The sequence below is a fragment of the Akebia trifoliata genome, chromosome 5 (genome assembly GCF_017979445.1).
Source record: "Akebia trifoliata isolate Shusen 1 chromosome 5, ASM1797944v1, whole genome shotgun sequence".
NCBI classification, from domain to species: domain Eukaryota; kingdom Viridiplantae; phylum Streptophyta; class Magnoliopsida; order Ranunculales; family Lardizabalaceae; genus Akebia; species Akebia trifoliata.
In genome coordinates, this window is record NC_141379.1 from 5,411,390 (window position 1) to 5,428,528 (window position 17,139).

General features: G+C 33.5%; 1 protein-coding gene across 2 annotated transcripts; it reads left to right on the forward strand.

Annotated features, from left to right (window-relative positions):
- The first annotated feature begins 9,202 nt into the window (after window positions 1–9,202).
- LOC147401209 (serine/threonine-protein kinase PBL34-like) lies at window positions 9,203–15,731 on the forward strand. Of its 2 annotated transcripts, none has more exons than XM_086442391.1 (6): window positions 9,203–10,222; window positions 10,797–11,131; window positions 11,230–11,365; window positions 13,433–13,572; window positions 13,656–13,779; window positions 14,851–15,731. In XM_086442391.1, exons 1-6 carry the CDS (start codon window positions 10,024–10,026, stop codon window positions 15,387–15,389), a joined length of 1,473 nt encoding a protein of 490 aa, XP_086298517.1. In that variant the 5' UTR covers window positions 9,203–10,023; the 3' UTR covers window positions 15,390–15,731. The 2 variants fall into 2 exon arrangements, with proteins under 2 accessions (XP_086298517.1, XP_086298518.1); XM_086442392.1 differs by having other exon boundaries at window positions 9,205–10,222; window positions 13,436–13,572.
- The last annotated feature ends 1,408 nt before the right edge of the window (window positions 15,732–17,139 follow it).

Consider the following 17,139-nt stretch of genomic DNA (forward strand, 5'->3'; position numbering starts at 1 on the left):
TCCATCATCTTCAACCCCTAAAAATCCTATCTTAATCTTGAGATTTGAATGTTGAAGAAAATAAAATTTTGAAATAAAAGGGTAAAACTGTTACCATATTTCAAGATCAATCAATAAGTCAATTAATTAGTCAATTTGTTGAATTAATCAGCTAATCCCTTATTCCGAGACATTTACAATTTTTTTGGAAAAAACTTGGAGATTTTTGTGACTATGTATAATCCAAGTGGTATACTCAGGACTTGGCCTCTACATCCACCGAAATGGAGTTTTATCGGTTTAAAATAATTCATTAGTTGACATTTATATAAATAATAAATATTTAAATCATTTACAGAATAATTATTTTATATCAAAAAATGCAAATCCTCTTGACTCAGCCAAGTTGTTATAAACTCTATTAATATTTTTAATATATTGGACGAGTCAATGTGATGGACAATTCATATTGACTACATCTCCTAATTGCCTCTGAGATCAAATGTTTGAGTCATCCCAGTTTCGGACAAGTTTCAATGGGCTAATACTAAATTAATGGATTTGAGAATATTTTGGTAATTTAGACTAAGTAGCCTGGATTTTGATGAATATGTGAGATACCCTGTATTATAATTGCAAATGATAGAAATGACCTCACTTCAACATCTATCTAGTCAAAAAAAGCCCTTGATTTTCTTTCGAAATTGATGGTCTTCAAACTCTTTACCTATATAGGATAAAAATTTCTTTGACTTATTCAACCTTATCAAGACATGATCTTCAAGCTTTTGAAAGAAAAAAATAATAATAAATCTTCATTTTCCTTACAAGTCCATGTCCGTGCACACGAGCATAGTTAGTAACGAGACAATAGGGGCAATTTTCAACTAATTACATGTCTCATTTGCCCGTCCCCACATCCTCATCAATCAACGATCTTAAAGCTTTTGAAAAAAATAATAATAATAAATCTTGATTTTCCTTACATGTCCATGTCCATGCACACGAACGTAGCTAGTAAGGAGACTATAGGGGCAATTGCCGCCACAAAACTTTAAGACACCCTTGTATTTTCAGCTAATTACATGTCTAATTTGCCCCCACGTACTAATCAATACATGATCTCAAAGCTTTTGAAAAATAATAATAATAAATCTTGATTTTCCTTACACGTCTTTGTCAGTACACACGAGCATAGCTAGTAAGGAGACAATGGGGGCAATTGTCGCCACAGAACTTTGAGACACCCCTGTATTTTCAACTAATTACATGTCCCATTTGCCCCCATGCCCTCACCTCTCTCCAATTTTTGCCCTTTATCAAATTTTTGAAGATGACATTGTCTCTTGACTGAGCTTCTTATCATAGACTAATTGGAAATGACTTAAATATCATTTTCTTCAACTTCCAACCAAAAATCTCTTAATTTCTCCTCAAAACCATTTATTTTCAAGCTCTTCACTTATACCATTAATTATAGTTTGCCACCACTACAAGAAAATCCTGACTCTACCCCTACCATGCACGCTTACTGAAAAAAGCCATATATCATCCTCAATTTCTCGAAAATCCTATCATGTTCTTGAGGTTTGGAGGTTAAGAAAGTCTTAGGTCAAAGACAATGGGTTCAAAGAAAAAAATCAAGGGTTTTCAACAAGATGTTGAATCAAGGACATTTTGGTTATTTAGCTTTAGTCCCTCAGAGAAGAATGTGGTCAAGGGTTATGTCACCAGTTTGAAAATGCAGGGATTGGGCTTTGGCCTGGATGAATAAGTCCATGGTATGTTGGATTGGAGTTGGGTGAAGATCTGAGTCTGGCTGAAGCCTAATTGCAACTCAGTAAAAACACAGTTGACTCATCGGCTGAGTGAACTGGGTTAATTAAAGTTCTGAGTTGACCCGACTTTGTGACAGAGAGGGGCTTAGCCGCAAGGTTTGATTCCAATATGTTTAAGTTGACTGTAACAAGCCTTTTAATTATATTGAATTAGATGGTTTACCTAATCTTAAAGACTATCAAGTTGTACTAAAACCCACGTATCATCATATTTGTGTATTAAGGACTGGTGGAAAGCATATATTAAAATATTCATAAACAAAATAAATCATAAAATCCAATGATCAAAGTTTATTCTTGAAATATCTATTAATATGATAATCTCGATGTGAGTTTAACCAAAATACCCAGTATTTTACCGAAATTATAATCCCTAGCTACTGTTTTGAAATATTTATGAAAAGGGTCACCTACCATTTTGGTAAAAAAAATTAAACAAAACTGTTGACAATTTTTATTTTTTTTAATTATAGATTTTTCATGAAATAGATGCCACGGGACTGATTTTCTCATTGTTGAATTATAATTTAAATTTAAGAGTGTTAAGGCTGTACATTTTCAAAACCTTGGTTCAAGGATTTTTCATTCAAGTCTGTTTTTTTCCATGAAATTTAAAGGGTTGTGATATGTGGATTACCAATCTTTTCAATTTTATTGGATTTGATATTTTATTGATTTAATTAAATTTCAACAAATAAGGAATATTCAACGTGTAAGGAGCACGTGCACATGTCATACATGTGCTATAGGCACGGGCATCTATTAGTTAATATACAAGATATATAATATTGGGATACATACTAATTCATGCCCCCACACTTGATCTTAGTAAAGATTCTCCGAGATTCTAGGACACCCTCCCACGACTTAATGGAAAGGGATGGCATATGATCGGATGCTGGTTGTGTGCTCCGGTTTATCAATCCTCCCTATTCGTCTCTTCCTTTGGTCTCTCATGTGAGTTCCTTTCTTGGAGTTTTGAGTTGGGATTTTATATTTTGACCTTGCACATACAAACTCAAATTGTTAGATATTGTATTTAAATTGTCAAGATCATATGTTTTTCTTGAATTACCAACTCCATCTCTTATTAAAATATTTATATCATTTAAATTTGATATTTTTGTAATTAATTTTTAAGGGATATCATTGAAAAGCTATTGGGGCTTTCAAAATATTTTCTTTTACTTTAAACAAGTTTAATGATAAAAAGAGTTAAATTTATAAGTAAATGTTGAGGTAGAATCGAGTCTTACCTTGATTGACTCTACTCTATTGATCCGAAGTAGCTCTTGAGTCCCTCCTATAAGCATTGGTGTGGTACCTGCCAATAATCCTCCGATGCCCAAATTAGAATTGTAGAGATAACGGTATTAAAGAAAACAGTTTCAGCTTTTATTCTCCTAGCCAAAAGATCTTTTTTGTTCCTTCAAATAAGGATTTCCCCTTTAATTGAGATTCAATTACGGTGAATCCTCTGGTTGCAAGGATATTAATCGGAATTTGAATCTCTGAGATTGAGTCTAGGGTTCTTGAGGGATCTCTTTCGAGATCTCCGGACTTGATATGCGTAATTCAAAATTATGCAATTATTCGAATTAGACTTACCCTGCTAAGCAGACCAAGTCTCCCTTTATGTTGTCCTGCCCTATCAATCAGGCTTAGACGCTACTGCTTTCGTTTACCCTACTATTGGGCAGGGTTAGATTTACTGGCACACTCCAAGTATCACTTACTCGGTTAGGACACATGTACAATCTAGATAACGTACCATCATTGCCCTCCTCAGTAAATAAACAAAGAGAACTAATAATACTATCTTACCCAAAAAGATTCAAAAGTTCTTACAAATTCATCTTACATAAATATAAATATAGCCAATATTTTTTGTACTCCCCAATGGACTAGAAGTTTCAGAATGGGCAGGTTTTTTGTGAGGATGATCTCTATAATGAGGAAATCATCCTCACAAAGAAATCAGCCCATTATGAAACTATAACCCCAGTTTACAAGTAGAAGAATCGTGGACCATCAATTTCATGCTTAATTTGTAAACCAAATCGATCCCAAGTTTTTGGGATAAGGCTGTGGTGGTCATAATATATATTTTTCAATATTATTTTAGTTATAGTAAATAATATAATTAAATGTATCATAAAAAATTTAAATTTAAATTTCACTGTTAAATATGAATAGATAATATCTTATATTGTTGAGAAGATTCATTATGTTTTCTAATGGATCGAACTTTATAACAAATTGAATTATGGCTAAAAGATGTGTAGTGTTAAAAATACTTGGGAATATTTTTCCTTACCAATACACTTGTTAAAAAGAGAGAAATTATAAATTATCTAAAGTTTTCCTTTTTTCATTAGAAACAAATTAATAACTACTGCACCAAATGTGCTTTGAATGGAGAGTCCAAAGAGATTAAATGTTACAAAAAAAATTTATGAAGGAAATAATTAGAGTTTAGGTCGTACACACCCAAGGAGAAGGGTTGAAACCCATTCCCACACCTCAATTCTTGACACGTAGATCTCTCAATAAGAGGTCTACATGGCAAATTTTGAGGTGTGGGAGTAGGCTTCAACCCACATCTCTGGGTGTATATGATCCGAACTCATAACAAAAAAGGAAACAAGTGATCTCATGATTTAAATTAGGAAAGACTAAAATTTCCTCATTGGGTTCCAATAAGAATTATTTTTGAGTTGTTCTAAACTGACTTCCTACAACACTACACTGAACGTGACACGAGTTCGTAGAGCCATAGATTTTTCCTCGATCAAGAAAAAATCTATGATTTTGTGCACACCATCATGTCAGCTCAGTGTCGTAGGAAGTCAGCTCAACATTATTTTTACTAGCAAATCTCTAGTTTGGATTTCATTGAATGCTAGTCATCAATTATATGCGTGTGGGCCCTTGTATCAATAGTTCATATTAAATGATAGTTTATATCGCCCCTTGTCTATAAATATGTTGATCTTATTCTAATGTCATAGTCATTCTTGATGGGTCTTGGTTTGAGACTCTTGCTTTTATTTTTTGGCTAAATTCAGTTGAGGGTTTCTCTAAGTTTTTTTTGTTGTTGTTAAAATAGTTTGAAACAATAGGATGTGCATACAAAAGGTAGGATTTATTCCAATTGAGCAAATTATGGAAATCATTCATCTTTCATCCATGTTGTTCTCAATCTTAACCCTAAACCTCAAGTGGTTGACAATCTGCGATGAGAAAAACATGATGAGGTCACAAGTCCGATCCCTTCTCCCTAAGACTAAAGGTATGTCTATCTCTATAGTAATTTCTCTTGATGTATTAGAATTGTTAAAAGAGTTATAATAAAATGAGGCGTTAACACGTACGTGGTTGATGTGGCAAGTGCACAGAACATTAGATCTTTTCTTCAAGATACACAAGGAAAAAGATTCATAGTTTTGTGCACTTGCCATGCCAACCGCATATGTGTCAGTGCATCATTTTATCATTAGTCTTGTTTCAAAAAGTAATGTTGAAGTGACCCCCAACTTGACCTCAGATCACACTTTTTTTGATGTGGAACCAAAAATCACATCAGCTACTAATAAACTCAACGATCAATAATAAAAAAAAATACTCAAATTATTTTGTTTCACAAAAATCCCCTCACATTTTTGTGTGTTCTCCTCATCTTCTCTAATGAAATAAACCCTAAGAGAAGAGTTCGAAAAACCATCCCCTCTTATCCTCTCACATTTTTTCTTCTCGTTTCCTCTCCTATGCACTCCTCTAAAACGAATTGGAAAGAACCAAAACCCTAAGAGGAGAGTTCGAAAAATTGAGACGAAGCTTGTCTGATTTTGATAACATCCTCCAAAGCCACGATTCAAACTTCAAAAATCCTTGTACTTGGTTTCACATCACATGTTATTAGGACAATTGTATCACTAGAACGTGATTTCTCCTCTTTTTCAACTTGATTTTTTTTTGTTAATTTTGTTCTCAGTTTATCGTAAAACCCTAATTTTTTTCTTGAATTGCATACATTTATGTGGTTTAGTGGTGTTGAATGATGATTTTTATTTTATTTTTTAGACAATTGGACGATTTTGTGTTCTTATACCTAATTATTAGAATTGGATATGTTATTCACCTGGTCTTAGTTAATTTTGAACAATTCGATGTGATTTGAATGAGTCTAGCCATCCAAGACTGGTTCGAATGGATTTGATATTTATTTTTTTTATGTTTAGTGAAAAACAAAATATTTTTCCTGTATAAAATGAATGAAGTTCAATTCATTAGACGATGTTTGTGTTTTTTTTATAATAACTATGCTCAACAAATAGGATTTGGCAGCGAGCTTATGAGAAGGATGGATCGCAAAGTGATGCTCAGGTCTCTTCTATGTCAACCCCTTGTCAGGAATGGAAAAAGCTCTGCTATAGGTAATAAATTGGTCAATTCCCTTGTTGAAGATGGGGTTAGAAGTTTTGGAATGGATTGATCATCCTTACAAAAAAATCAATCCATTCTAAAACTTCTAACTTATATATGACAAAACACGTTAACTATGTTATTGGCTCTTGAACTTGATCTTATATATGTATAATTATCCTCAATGATAACATATAATAAATGGATGATATAAGATAAATTTTATTTTTTAAGAAAAATAATTCAAATGTTAGAGATTGGAAAGGTTTCATTTTCATTTTACATATAATCCAATTCACCTTAATTTACAATAAGATTTAAATACAAATAAAATAGTCATTAATTATTATATTTAGAGAGATTCTATTGGCATACAAACTTTTACTTATAACACACCAATCCCTTAGAATTACATGTAGATGGTGTGCTATAAGTAAAAGTTAGTGCGTTAATAGAAGCTCTCTATATTTAAAGATATGGAATTTTATACTTTGAGTGTCATTTCACTCTCATTCTGTCTTATCCATTACAAACATTAAATGAAATGAATTCTTTATAATATCATAAGGTTAGTTCATCATTGTCACTATTATGATGGTAATTATTATTAATAATTGCTCTTATACATATTATTATATACATAATATGACCAGTTGATTCATAAAAAGACACAAATTTCTGATTATTAAAGTATTTAATACAACAATTGTAATTATCCTAGGAATGTAATCTATTTCTCAGACAATTTTAACCAATTTTTTTAGGGTAAATTACACCTTGACCCCTTGTGACTCGGCATAATTCCATGTTGACCACCTTTTAAAAAGTAAAAGACTATTTTACCCTTTTTAAAATATTATACTTTTTATAAACAAAATATCATGTGAAAAAAAAAGGATTTATTTGTGAATGCATAGATAAAATGAAAGGGTAAAATAGTAAAATAACATCTAGGCTTTAACATGGCGGGTGTGAAAGGGGAGGTAAGTGCAATTGTCAAAATGTTAGGGGGTCAGCATAGATTATGCCAAACCACAAAGGGGTCAAAGTGTAATTTATCATATATATATTTTTTATATTACGTCAACAATCAACATCAATAACATGAAATCCTTAAATATCAAATCCTATTGCATCTCGAGTGTGAAGATTTCGTGTTTTTTCATTTGTAATTTGTCAGCCACTGTATCCAATCCTATTACATATTAGGGTTGTCAGTAGATTAGATCTTGCATGAAATTGGATTCGTTCCATTCAGATGACTATTAGCTCAAATGAAGGATTTGAGTTCCAATAAGAAGACAATCCGTTTTGGATTGATCATCTTCCAGATCGATTTGGGTTAAAAACTAGGATCAATTCGAAAGTATTGTTTTTAGGGATTGGGTTTGCAATAATTCATTTCATATCGAATCAAGTTTGGGCTTGCAAATGACGAATCAAATCGAGTCTAATAAATTCATTATTGGATCAGTACCAATTTGCTACTAACCGGATCCAAACCTAATCCATTGATAAGCCTAATTTAACTCTCATTTTACTAGATTAGCATAAGAGTAGCTAATTAAAAATTAATATAATCAAGGAATAATGGATTCAATTTCCCTAAAAAAATTGTTTCAAGGAGTACAAAACAATTGTTATTTAAAATCTATAGTTGTAAGCTTTTTATATTATAAAACCATTATTTTAAATTTAAAATTAGTTAGGTGATTATTTTAGATATCTCACATTTTCAAATTGATGACATAACTTGATGACATACCTCCTTGACAATTGGTCTCAGCCTCATAAGATACTAATAGAAAATGACCTAAATGCCCTCATCTTCACCTTCTCGTAAAAAATGCTTGATTCTTTTCCTCAAAACCAATTACCTTCAACTCTGTAAGATTATTTTTTCCCCCTCATCTCGAACTTTAAAAACTTACATGATCTCATGGATAAAATAGGATTTTCTAAAAAGTAGAAAATGAGGGATTTTATTCAAGAGGTTGATGATGAACATATGGTGAGGCAGAATATGTTAAAAATAATTTACTTCTGAGGTTAAAAAGCTTGAAGACGACGAATTTTTGGGACATGGGTGGAGTTAGTAAGGAGATAGTGGGGGCAATTGCCCCCACAAAACTTTGAGATACCAGTGTATTTTCAGCTAATTGTATATCCCATTCTTCCCCACTCCCTCACCTCCCTCCAATTTTTGCCCCCTCCATCCTTTTTTTACTTGATTCGGCTTTTCTCATTGGCTAATTGAAAATGATCTAAATATCCTTTTATTCAACTTTCAATAAAAAAACTGATGAATTTCTCTTCAAAATCATTCATCTTCAAGCTTTTTCAATTGTACCATTAACTATACCCCTCCCCCCTCTCACACACACACACATGCGCGCGAAAACCTTGACTCCACCCTTAAGGTAAGGGTATTTATGTTATTTTATTAGTCTTCCCAAGTAGACTAAGGTAAAGGGTTATGTCATCATTTTGAAAATACAGTATTATCTTAACGAAACGTGGAAGGGTAGAAAAAATATATTGCATTTGAATGTGTCAAAATCTACTTTCATGCATTGACCAATCATCACTAAATTTAAATTTGTATATTATAAAACAAATAAATACCCATTATTTAAAAAAAGAATTAAATGAGAATTATAATTATAATATATTTATAAAAAAAAAAATTCAGAGATCAGTGAATCAAAATAACAGTTTAATAAATACAAATTTTCAAAAAAAAAACAAAAACAAATAAAACCAAACAGTGCATAGAGAAGTTACGATCTGGTTGTACATCCGAATGTATTTCATTAGATGTTCCTCGAGATTTGCACTATTGAGAGTAGTCCAAACACCTGAAACTTAGGGAGGACGACTGTCCGGCCACATAGTATCAACTATTACTTAGAGTTGTTTTTTTCTCCAGATTCACAATTGTTGAAAATGGAGCAGAGCTGAACGATCTGAAAATTAGGGAGGACGTGCTCCTGAGATAATATTAATTATGCCTTTCTAAATTCCCCAATTCCTCTGCTGCCCGCATTTTCCAATTCTATCTGCCCGGACTGCCCGTTCTTACCTTTCTCCTCGCTCTGGTTCTCACTCTTTCTTTCTCAGAAACACAGACATCTCTCTCCTCCTCTCTCTGCGCTTTATTTGTCTTCTTCTATATATTCTTCGTCAATGGCTTTGAAAGCTATTTGCACGCTCAGCTCTCTGTGTGTGGGCTCTCAGGCAGATGGATTTATCTGCCCATGTGATTTATAACAGAATTCTGGGTAGATTTCGCCTCTCAACCATCGATCCCTTTCAGTTCATTTCAAGGGTTTTTGTTTTGGAGTTTCAGAGGAGATTTTGAGTTGATTTTACTGGTATTTGGTTTGAAACAGTATTCTCTGATTTGAGGTTTTTTTTTTTTTTTCCTCCACTTGTTGATTTGGTGGGATTTGAGACTTCTCTAACTAATTTATGTCACTGAGGTCAACGGTTTTTATTGCTGATTTGAAGTATCTGAAGAAAGGGGTTTTGAAAGTGATGTTTTGATTTTTGGGGGCGATTTGAGTTTTATGGTCTTTGTTGTTTTATAGGGTTTGAGGGGGTTTCAACTCTGATTCTGTAATAGAGGATTTTCTTGGCAGATTTTGTTTGTATTTTCTGGTTATGGAACATTTTAGGGTTTAGCTTGTAAGACAGATTCAAAAAGGTGGGAACTTGGTGTTGGTTTCAGTGATTTTTGGGATTTTGGAGATATGGGTTTGTTGAGTTAAGATATTCAAAGATGGGGTTAGGTGCTGAAACTATTCAGGTGGAGGCATGGGATGTTGGAAAGTCGAAAGGGAAGAAAGAGAAGAAGGAGGAGAAAGATGGAGTGGCAGTAAAGGAGGCTGGGTGTTGGATTAAGTTTAGGTTTATAGGTAGCTGTATCTCTTCAAGATCCAAAGTTGATAGCTCTATAAGTGGCACCAGTACTCATAATGGTAATCTTTTATTTTAAAGAATATCGTTCTTTCGTCGATGTTGTCTACAATTCCCCTAATTCAGCTGTTTTTGCTTGGCTTCATTTGTTTGTCGGATGGATATATGAGTTTATGATGTATTCTTTATGTTTATGTTTGTTTGATGTTGTTTTCATGAACTTTTTTTTTTTATTATCTTTGTTTATCAGCATTATTTGTTGATGGTAACTAGTTTGTCTTTTTTCTTAGTGAAAAAGATTTCAAATTTCAGAAATTCACTCATTAGCTAGTCTTCATTTTATTGGAAATTCGAAATTCTATGAATTGGTCACTCAACAAATGAAGGTCATTTCTTGAAAATTTGGGATATTCTAGTTGTTTTACTAAACTCCTTGCAAGAAATAAATGTGGGTTATTATTAAATTTTCATATTTCTATCATTCTCAAATTTTAGCCTGTGATATATAATATAAATTATGATTCATCTACATTTTGGAAACAATGACTGCTTCACCACGAAAAATTACTGAATAATTCATTAATTATTGTGATTTGTAAGAAAACATTGTGATATGAGATTCTTCATGTGGACCAGCCGAAAGTAAATCAACAAATGACAGCAGAGACCAACCGGTGGGCCCAGTAATATCTTCTTCAACGACTAGTAATGCAGAGAGTAACCCTTCAACTCCAAAAGTAGGTGAGGAGCTGAAAGTTGCTTCGCAGCTTCGAAAATTCTCGTTTAACGAGCTAAAGGCAGCCACACGGAATTTTAGACCAGAGAGTCTTCTTGGAGAGGGTGGTTTTGGTTGTGTGTTCAAAGGGTGGATTGAGGAGAATGGAACTGCTCCGGTAAAACCTGGCACAGGGCTTACGGTTGCAGTTAAAACACTTAACCATGATGGACTTCAAGGTCATAAAGAGTGGCTGGTATGAGCTTTTCTTTGTTTATTTTTATTTTGATCTTTTGAGATTTTAGCCAACTTATATACCTTTTTTAATTCTCATATATGTCCCAATTTTGGCAGGCTGAAGTTAATTTTCTCGGTGACCTCCTCCATCCTAATTTGGTTAAATTAATTGGTTGCTGCATCGAAGATGATCAAAGGTTGCTAGTATATGAGTTCATGCCTCGAGGAAGCTTGGAGAACCACCTCTTTAGGAGTATGTAATTTCCAACTATTTGGTCCTTTGCAATTAGCTTGTTGTATCTTGAAATTCTAAATTGTTAACTTAAAACTTTCTATATTGAAGTATCTAAAGGTATGAGGTACTTATGGTTTAAATTTCATTTGATTTTGGTCTGTCTTGGCCGAGTCATCTGGGAATTTGGCATTGCTGAAAGTGAACAAGTCATGAATTTTGTTTGTTTGTTTGTGTTGGAATGTTTCTTTTTAACTCAATTTGTATAGGCAAGACTAATTGTGGCAATTGGAATAGCAAGTCATTCAGGAGGAATAAAAAACTATATAAAAAAATTTCATGGCTTGAAATCAAACAATAATACTGATTCATGATGTGTAGATGCACCAGGAAGTGGGCCAACCATTCATACTGTAGTTAATCTCAGAAAGAGCCCACTGTTTCTCATTAAACATATATATATTTTTTACTATGATAGATAAATAGAGAAGTATATCCTATGAGAGCCAATACCAAAATCATCTGATTAAAATTCATATATCTTCTCCATTATGTGATGGATATTTGGTAGCTTTCTAAGCATTAATTATATTTATGTACAACTTTTCTTTGTGTCTTCTTAGTGTACCGGTGTATAGGTGTTGGTGTGAAAAATGTGTTCCTTTTAAATAATAGTTCTGAAGATGTTAACTAACTGTAAATTTTGACCGGAATGATAAAATTGTAATTATAAAAATGCTAGATTTTGGTCGAAATATTTTAATGAACAGTAAATTTCAATAAATTTTTTATTTTTTTGAAAACTATTGTAAAGATATTCATAAATTTTAGAATAACTAGAATATATAAAGTGCTTGTAAAAGGGACTTATAAATTAACTATAATATTTATTCATTAGTAGAAAGGAATTCCGATTGATAAAGGTGCCACCTTGGTGAGGTGGTACAGTCTGTGTTGGTAATAGGCATGGCTGGGATCAAAACCCTTCCTTCACATATAAATGTATTAAAAAAAAAAAAGGAATTATGATTAGGTATTATCAATTTATTTTGTTGTATGCAAAGTGTGTTGGTAGTTTAGCATGCAGCAATAAGCATGCTTTAGACATTATTTCATGTCTAATTAGTTGGATGTATTACTGGTGTATGGATAGATATTTAAGAAATGGAAAATGAGGCTTGAATGTAGTCTTTAATTGTTACTTAAATATATATATATAGTCTTTAATTGTTTGTTCATTTAAACTAGTTTTTTGTATACTAAGGTGTATATAGTTTATGTGACATGATTTTTTTTCCCCACATAAAAATAGGGTTTTTTGGCTTTTAAGCTCTATACCCACACCTGTGTTATATCAACAAAATGTTCCTCGACATTTCCATCAATTCTACACTATTTACATCATATTCATGAACATTGTCTTAATTTCCACACTGGTCGAAGCGTTTTGTGAATTATTTACATTTCCAGACTGACCAAAATAGATGCTAAAATTGAACACCCCGTTTCCATTCTCCTCTGAATTTCTCACCAAGTATTAAGTGAAAGGCATCCACAAATTTTATTCCTGTAACCCTAGCATCCGTTTTTTTTTTTGATAAATATAAATTTTATTAATGAAAGAAAAAGGAGAATAGGAGGCTGAGATAGCCCCCAATCAACAAGACAAGAAAAAACAAGGGAAAAAAATACACGCCTGGCTTGGGGCTACTGGTAACAAACGGTTTCCCAGTTAAAAACAAAATCTTGGAAGCACACTCCCTCAAAATCTTTACTCATCTTTGACCAAAAGAAAAGAAACCCCAAAGTCTCTAAAATCACCGTGTGAGACGAGCTCTCCTTGCTATGGAACACCCTAGCATCCGTTTTATCATTCAAGTATTGTAAAGAGTGTGAACATCATTACAGGATAAAACAAAACATCGGATTTACCATTAGTCCTTTAATAATTTATTGTCACATGTGGAGTTTGTTAGGCAACCTTGTTATTTGCAAGTTGCTTGTCACATTAATGACACCGTCTGTTAGACATTTGCCTTCTACATCAGATGTTTTAATGTTCTCTGGTAACAACCATGTTATATGCAGAAGGGTCCCTACCTCTTCCGTGGTCCGTCAGAATGAAAATTGCGCTAGGTGCTGCAAAGGGCCTTGCTTTTCTTCACGAGGAAGCGGAAAGGCCAGTTATATATCGTGATTTTAAAACATCTAACATCCTCTTAGATGCGGTATGTGGCTACATCGTGGCTTGATAGTTTACATTTTTTTTTCCTTTGTATTGGTCTTATTTTTATGAAAATATGTCTTTCAGGACTACAATGCCAAGCTCTCTGACTTTGGACTTGCCAAAGATGGCCCTGAAGGAGATAATACTCATGTATCCACTAGAGTTATGGGAACTTATGGCTATGCAGCCCCGGAGTATGTGATGACAGGTGTGTGGTTAAATTTAGCTACAAGACTTTGAACAATTTATTTTACTTTCACTATTTTATTAACCTTCTTGGACTAGAGTCAGTCATGGACTGAAATTAGTTTATATCATTGCTGATAAATACTTTAATGAACAAAATGTTCAGCTATTGCATTCGCTATCAGCTAATAATAAAACCATTGGCAACAAATGAACCACAATGTTGAAGACACAATATATCATAGGAATAGCTGCAACATTCCAATTAGGGAAACCTTCCTCCCAACTGATCTTTAATTGTCTCATTTATTGAGAAAAACATTGATAAAACCAAAGAAGTACCCAATGAGGATGGTTAACCTTTGTTATTGGTACTAGGGGGTTGAGTAGTTCTAGAAGACTTCACATAAATAAATAGAAGGACAAAGGCACAAGTCTACCATGCTGTCTTGTCACCACTATGGATTTTGTTCTTACTGATGATCCAAGCAAAGAATGAAGATTGTTCTCTGGAAATCGAGTGCAATTCCATAAGGTGTAATTTGTTCCTGACTCGTTATGATGTTTCAGAAATAGAATTAGTTCATAAAATTATATAAGATACAGATGAAAGTGGTTAATTAAATTATTTAATCATAAAATTATAAAAGATACAGGTGAAAGTGGTTAATTAAATTATTTAATCACACAATTTGCAAACTATATGCCCATTAATGAATCATTATTAGTTCATAATAGTTTTGAGATAAATTTTGTCTTTACTGAGGTTTTTTATCGAGACAAGTAGTTGCCTAATGTGTGTATATAAGGGTTCTAACGGGGAATGATTCTTTAAAGAGCGCTCCATCTCATGGATCTCTTCCTTCTTGAATGTGCTGAGAAGAATATCTTCTCCAATAACTTTGACCTTCGTCTTTATAGTACCTTTTCCATCATAAATTTGAGGTTTACTATTTTTCCAACTCTTGTAGATTTGCTCAACATAACTCGATTTTCTTTACTTTCCCATTGATTTGTTTTGATATATCTTTTAGAACATCGAATGATCTCTTTGAACTTGTTTCTTTAGTCTAATCCAATCAATCTGTCTCAGGGCATCTGACTTCAAAGAGCGATGTCTATAGCTTTGGGGTAGTCTTACTTGAAATGCTGACTGGCCGTAGATCCATGGACAAAAACCGACCAAATGGGGAGCACAACCTAGTCGAATGGGCAAGGCCACATCTAGGGGAAAGGCGGCGGTTTTACCGTCTTATAGATCCTCGTCTTGAAGGTCACTTCTCGATCAAAGGTGCACAAAAGTCTGCCCAACTGGCACACCACTGTCTTAGCCGTGACCCAAAAGCCAGACCTCTCATGAGTGAAGTTGTCGAAGTCCTCAAGCCATTATTGAATCTCAAGGACATGGCCAGCTCTTCCTACTATTTCCAGACCATGCAAGCAGAGCGCACAGGGGCCAACCTCAGCAACCCAAATGCCAGAAATATGCTAAGAACACAGGGAGGGTTTGTAACAAGGAATGGGCAGCCAATGAGAAGCCTATCAATTCCAAATGGTTCTCTTGCTTCTCCATCCCCAAAGCAGGGTTACCCCCATCCATCCCCAAAGCAGGGTGGTGATAAACATCCATAGCATTCAGTTCTCGTTCGTCACCTTCCCTCGGTTCTTTTTCTATTATTTTTCTTTCTTTCTTTTATATTATATATGAATGAATATATATTTTCCACGGGGCATTCTGAGTCTTGGGAGACTGGAGAAACATTGGAGCGGTATGTTTATGTGATCATAATTTAGAGTGGTGAGAAGGGTTGGTGGGCATTTTGGAGAGAACTATTAGGCCACCTTATGATGCTTACAATTTGTCTGGAAATATGAAATGGTGGTAAATAGAATACTTGAATAACTAATGATAATGTTTCATTGCCCATCTTTTCTTCTAATTATACGAGTAATTGAACGACTAATGATGTTTCATTTCCCCGCGCACCATCTTGTTATGATAATGTATTATCATTTAGAATGCTTTATAATTTGTTGAAGGCTTGAGATAATTAATTCCAATATGTACACATTTTTGCAATAAAAATCCCTTAAGAAAAATCTTGTCTAGAGCATTATAATGGTATCTAATATTAATTTTTGTTATTATTTAAAATACATGCACTAAGTGAAAGCCAATGATTCTTGTATAGAAACTAGAAAGGGAATGCAGCTTTCATCAATGTAATTACTATTTTACTGTTGTTACTTGTAAGCAAAGTAAGCAACAAGGTTCAAACTCTAGTCTTCTCGAGTCTCTGCACAATATGTGCAAGAGGTCTATTACAAACCTTCATGATAATTTTTCCATTTCAGATGCACTATTGTCAACTAGTTTCAATCCGAATTTGGAGATTCTGCGTTGCAGATGGCTTTCTGGGTTAATTGATCCTTGAAGATGCTCTTGAAAATCTTGTCAGCCTTTCTAACATCGAAACCATCACGCCTGTGGAACTCATCAATCTGTGTAGCTCAAAAAGGAGAGGAAAACCATAACCTACTTTTTAGATAATAGTAGATAGAAACCATGTTCAGGGAGTCCTATTGAAACTAAGAAATGTATCCCTTCGTGCCATCCACACCAGAATAGATGTAGTTTTCCGAAAAAATAGGGCAAAAGAGAGCCAGGTACCGGAAACTGATTAGAGCTGGATCTAAAATGGAACCAAACCGATAGGAACCCAAACGGTTGGGATAAATCCGACAGGTACCCGGAACTGATTTATTTTGTAGTTTATTTTTTTAATATTATAGATGATTTAAGGTATTCTTTTATTTCAAAATTTAAGTTCTTCAATTGTTCATATAAACTATGGATTGATGATTAAAATGAACTCTCTTCTAAAAATTTATTACTACTAAGGTAAGAAATTTTTATTTTTGAAAAAAATCAATGTCTTATATCGAATATAACAAATTATAAATAAGTTAATTATTTTGTAGATAATATGTTAATTTTTTGAAAGTTTTTTTTTTTTTTTTTTAAATAATGTGATACATTTTTTATCATTCAATTCTTGAGAGTAGGAACCGATGGGTACCCGTGTTTTTTGGCAATTCTGATTTTGATTCCATTTATTTTGAAATTGGAATTGACAAGAATTGGAACCCAAAAAAATGTTATGATTCTAAGTGCCTTATGAATCGGACTGGAACCGGCCCATTGACACCCCTAGGTAAAATACCAATTTTGCTACTCTTAGAGGTGTCCTTGGGCACCCATTTAATCGGAGCCGAAAACCCTGGTTTTGATTCCCTTTTTGTTGGAAGTGATTAGAGTCAGGTCTAAAATTGTATAGAACAGATAGGAGTAGGAACTATTAGGTTCTATCCGATGGGTATC